General features: G+C 42.2%; 1 protein-coding gene across 4 annotated transcripts in view; it reads right to left on the reverse strand.

Annotated features, from left to right (window-relative positions):
- DNM3 (dynamin 3) overlaps positions 1 to 4,175 on the reverse strand; it is a 599,000-nt gene that overhangs the window by 23,924 nt on the left and 570,901 nt on the right. Inside the window, exon 20 of one of the 4 annotated variants that reach the window (XM_007446761.1) lies at positions 1,161 to 1,197. The exons of the other annotated variants lie outside the window; for them this stretch is intronic. Within the exon in view, the coding sequence (XP_007446823.1) occupies positions 1,161 to 1,197 (37 nt within the window). Of the gene's footprint in view, positions 1 to 1,160; positions 1,198 to 4,175 lie in introns of those variants that run through there. 4 annotated transcript variants of the gene reach the window in all.

A 4,175-nucleotide genomic window follows, 5' to 3' on the forward strand; every position in this document is an offset into this window, starting at 1 on the left:
CCCTACACTGTTGAAGCTTAGCAATTTAGAGTGCCAAACGAGAACAATGACAGAGCTATTTGTTATTATTGGTCGTGGGACATGGAAGCAGTTGTTCCCTTAACTCAATGCCAGTTAGCACGGGGCTGGTATGGTATATGGTATATTGTTATATTTACTGCCCTGCTGCCTGTCTGCATTTCTGCTGTTTGTACTTTGCCTCATGCAGATCCTTTCTTATTTTCCGTTTTCTTGTACCCTCCTGCACCATCAGAAGTTTGGAAAAGTAAGATAAGGGGCACATTGAAAACTGAAAGGCAATCTGAAATCTACCTTGACACATCTGCAAAGCTCCCAAATTCCTGGGCCTTGCCTAAACAGACTGCCAGTCATTCTGGACTGTGGCGGGATGCAGATGTTTGTGTAAAGTAGACTCAAGTTTGCTATACCCAAGAAGGAAACCACCAGGCTAATTTTACTTCCACTTGAACCAGAATGAAACCAAGACCTGAAGAATGAAAACCTTTGACATTAACCATTGGTCCACTTCAGTGAATTATTATGTTACAACCAGAATCACTGTGGCATTTGAATGATTTTGATGAAATATCTAATTGTGGGGCTCAGATTAAATTGGACGCTTTTCTTTAGTGAGCAGCTTGTGGCCAAATTCCCATTTTCATTACAATATGTTAAGCATCGTGACAACTCATGTTAAACCTGCAACAAATTATTAATTACATTTGGGATTTCTGTAACTAATTTTGTTACATAGTAGCCTCATGAGATGCCTTAAATATTAAGAGTCAGAAAGAACGCCTCCAAGTTGTTTCTATTCTCAGCAATTATACTTTGTAAAAATCCTTGCTTGACTTTTAAATCCAGTTGCTAAATATAAAAACTGTTCCCTGAAAAATCAGAACACCTAATCATATTCTTATTTGTTTGTTCTTTAAAGGAGGAGGATGTCGAGGAAAATAGAAAGCTCACGGCTGAAATCAGAAATCACAAGATGAATTCATCACTTGTCCAAAGACACTCAGCTGCTAAAAGAAGTCGTACTCTTAGAGGGCTGTTGAGGAGGAAGTAAGTCAGGGTGTTTCCAGTACATGACTGCTGGGGAGTCAGACAGGCTAGTCCCACAAGTTGCTTAACTGTCCGTGAACCCTGAGCCCACAACTTCAAGGCTCGGCAGCTTCGTCCTTCATGGCACCAAACCTTGATATTAGGGATGCAAAGACACACTCATAAGAATCATGGGTTTGCTCTCACTCAAAATTTGGGGGACTGGCTGAAAACAAAACAGGGAGACCTTATCTCTAGGTGAAAGGGATTCTGTGTTAACTGTCAATTAAATCAACATATAAAATACATAAAAGAGATATGGTACAGAAGAGCATCAGGGTCAAACATTTAAAACCAGATTAAACTAAACTGTAAAGAGAACCAAATGGCTTTTACCTCTGTAAAAAAAAAAGAACATGAGTGCATGGATTGTCTCTTCATGTAGAGAAACTGATGTACCTTTTGCCATGGTTGGTTGAGTAGTAAATTACTGAGAATGTGGGGCTGTGATGAGACTCTCAAAGTGTGCATGTAAAGTCAGGGAAACTTTGTAAGTCATGGAAGAAGCATAAGTGGGAGGCCCTGGGATAATCTTGATGCTATTCCAGGGTTGTCTCTGCAGTGCAGGGACCCCAGTTTCACCATGGGCCTCACCAGAGAGTCTTTCTGTGGAGCATTTCTTCATTTCCATACTGTGTTTCTGTCATGTGAATGAGCTGGAGTAAAAGCTAAGTCCTTTCCTCTGATTCACTTTTGTCATTTTTAAAAGACACCATCAGACTTGGTGACAGGGGTGGTTAAAAGAAAGGACTTCTATTTTTCAAAAAACAATTTTTTTTTAAATAGAAGACTGGATGATGAGGTAAATGAAGTTTGCTTTTCCTTGGATAGAGACCCTTCCTCCTACCCTTATCCCCTTTTGACCGTTGCAAATTAGCCTAGTCCAAGGAAAGGGGAGAAGACAAATGAGTGAAATAATGCCAGAGTCGGCTGTTGCCAGGAAAAACACACTCTGATTCAGTTAATTTGTTCTGTTAATGTCAAAGGCTGTGATTCCCAATTAGCTAATTTTAAGAAGCTATAACCGAAAATAGTTACATCAGCCCTGAAGTTAGTGTTTGGTGAAGATTAGGATCTTCAAGTAAGAGAATAGGGCCCCTAAAGAGGTACTGATGTCTGTTTAAGATCATGTTGCTCAACAAGGACACGACTGGCTGGGATTTTCCAACTGGGTTTCAGCCGCTTCAGAGAAGTTGATAGAGGTGAGAGGGGAGGGGACACACCAAACATTCCAGCAACAGAGAATGTTCCACAAATCAGATTTGCGTAAACTTTCTAATGGCAGAAGCATACGTGCTGGTGAGGCTCTTTGGGATAGAGATGCTCCCCTAGTTCAGGAGGAGTTAATTAAAACAGGCATGTAGTTTGCAATATTTCTAGCCCTCACTGAAAATCTCCATGCACATAAACCAGAGCAGCTTGAGCAGCTGAGAAAAACTGGGCCAAAAACCACTCCACCAGCCTCTCTCCTTCCTCGTCCTTTACATTGGAATGGAAAGATATAAAAATCATTTTTTTTTAAAAAGCAGAACACTCATGGTTTCTGTACAATTGCAGGTGCTTTCATTACATCTGAATAGGGTTACAATAAATCTACGCTCTTAAAAGTGAAGATCACGACTTGCTAATGAAATCACAAATTATCCAGAAGAAAACTGTGCACAGGCACATGCTGAGTGGCAGAATCTTTTGCCTCTAAAAGTTCAGTTTTTGCCTTTGTAATATTAAAGCCCAGCAGGGAGCTGGCAGGACACTGCTTGTGCTGTCTTGTCACGTTATGAGTTTCTGGTTTCAGATAAAAGGGGAGAAAGGGCCTTTAAGAAAGCAAAAAACTGGAGAAAAAATTAAACTTCCTTCTCAGAAACCTAAGGGTTGTTTTTCTGGAGATGATGGATAATGGCATTTCGAGTTATTTTAGTTTTTAATAGAGAAAATGGAGGCAAGTCATGGAGGGAAAAGAGAGTATATAAATAAATAGAACAAGGTGAAGTTTCAACAAGAGCTTCCCTCAACTTTTCTTTCTTTCTTTCTATCTTTGTCTCTCTTTCCTTTTCTCTCTTTCTTTTCTTGAAATCTTAAACCCTATTTCTGGCTTGCATTTGGTAGGATTCCTGCCCTGGCTTTTATTAAAAACAGACTTTACGTGGTCAGAATTCTCCATCTAAAGCTAAATTTTAATAGGCATAAGGATCCTAACAAAGTCTTTCTTGCTCTCTCTCAGGTGACCCCCCCCCTCGTCCCCCAAGGATTTCCCTCCCAGTGCACTGAACTGGCGCTGAAACTGGAAGCCTCAGCAAAAACCACCAATTTTCCTCTTTTACTCTGAACCCTCATTTCTGTTTTACTTTTGAGACTCTTTGCAAGGTCAGATCAAGTTAAGTCTGGCTCTAACCTGAGAATACTCCAGAAATTTTGAATAACACGCTGTTGTCCTATAAATTCCCCAAAGCAGGTGCCTGAAACCTGGCAGTTTCCCTTCTCCAGCAGAGGCTCCAGAGCCTGATTCCTGCTCGCTACCTTGTGTGTGTGTGAGCTGGGAAATACCAAGGGCGACTCCCCCTGGCTTAACAAATCAATTTAGTATTCAACAGTTATCTCTGAAGGGTATTGGCAAGCCAGCTTATCTGAAACCCAGAGGTAAAGCAGCCAAGCGAGCAGGCAAAGACATGCACTTTCATTCTCGAAGACAGGTGCCATCAGGTTGCTCTAGTTCCTTCTTATAGCTAAACAGACAAAATAGCCCACTTTAAGGCTCCTGTATGGGACTCCCGTCTTCCCACGCTTAACACCCCCCCACCCCGCCCCACCAATGGCCTCCACACCTTCTTGGCACAACTGCAGATCCTTTCCCAGTCAGTTTTAAGTTTCCTAAAACAATAACTTAATCTTGTGTGTGGTGAGGCTCAATGCTGACCTTTATGCTCGTTTACATAGAAGGGACAGTCTTTTGAATACTGCAGTGCAGTGGTTCTCCAGGCGAGGGTCCTCAAGCCTTCTCAACCCTAACCCTAACCTCTCCCTGCATCCCCCCGCCCCCCCCCCCCCCCCCCCCCCCCCCCCCCCCCCCCCCC

Source organism: Lipotes vexillifer, unplaced genomic scaffold (assembly GCF_000442215.2).
Source record: "Lipotes vexillifer unplaced genomic scaffold, Lipotes_vexillifer_v1.1 scaffold685, whole genome shotgun sequence".
Classification (NCBI taxonomy): Eukaryota; Metazoa; Chordata; class Mammalia; order Artiodactyla; family Lipotidae; genus Lipotes; species Lipotes vexillifer.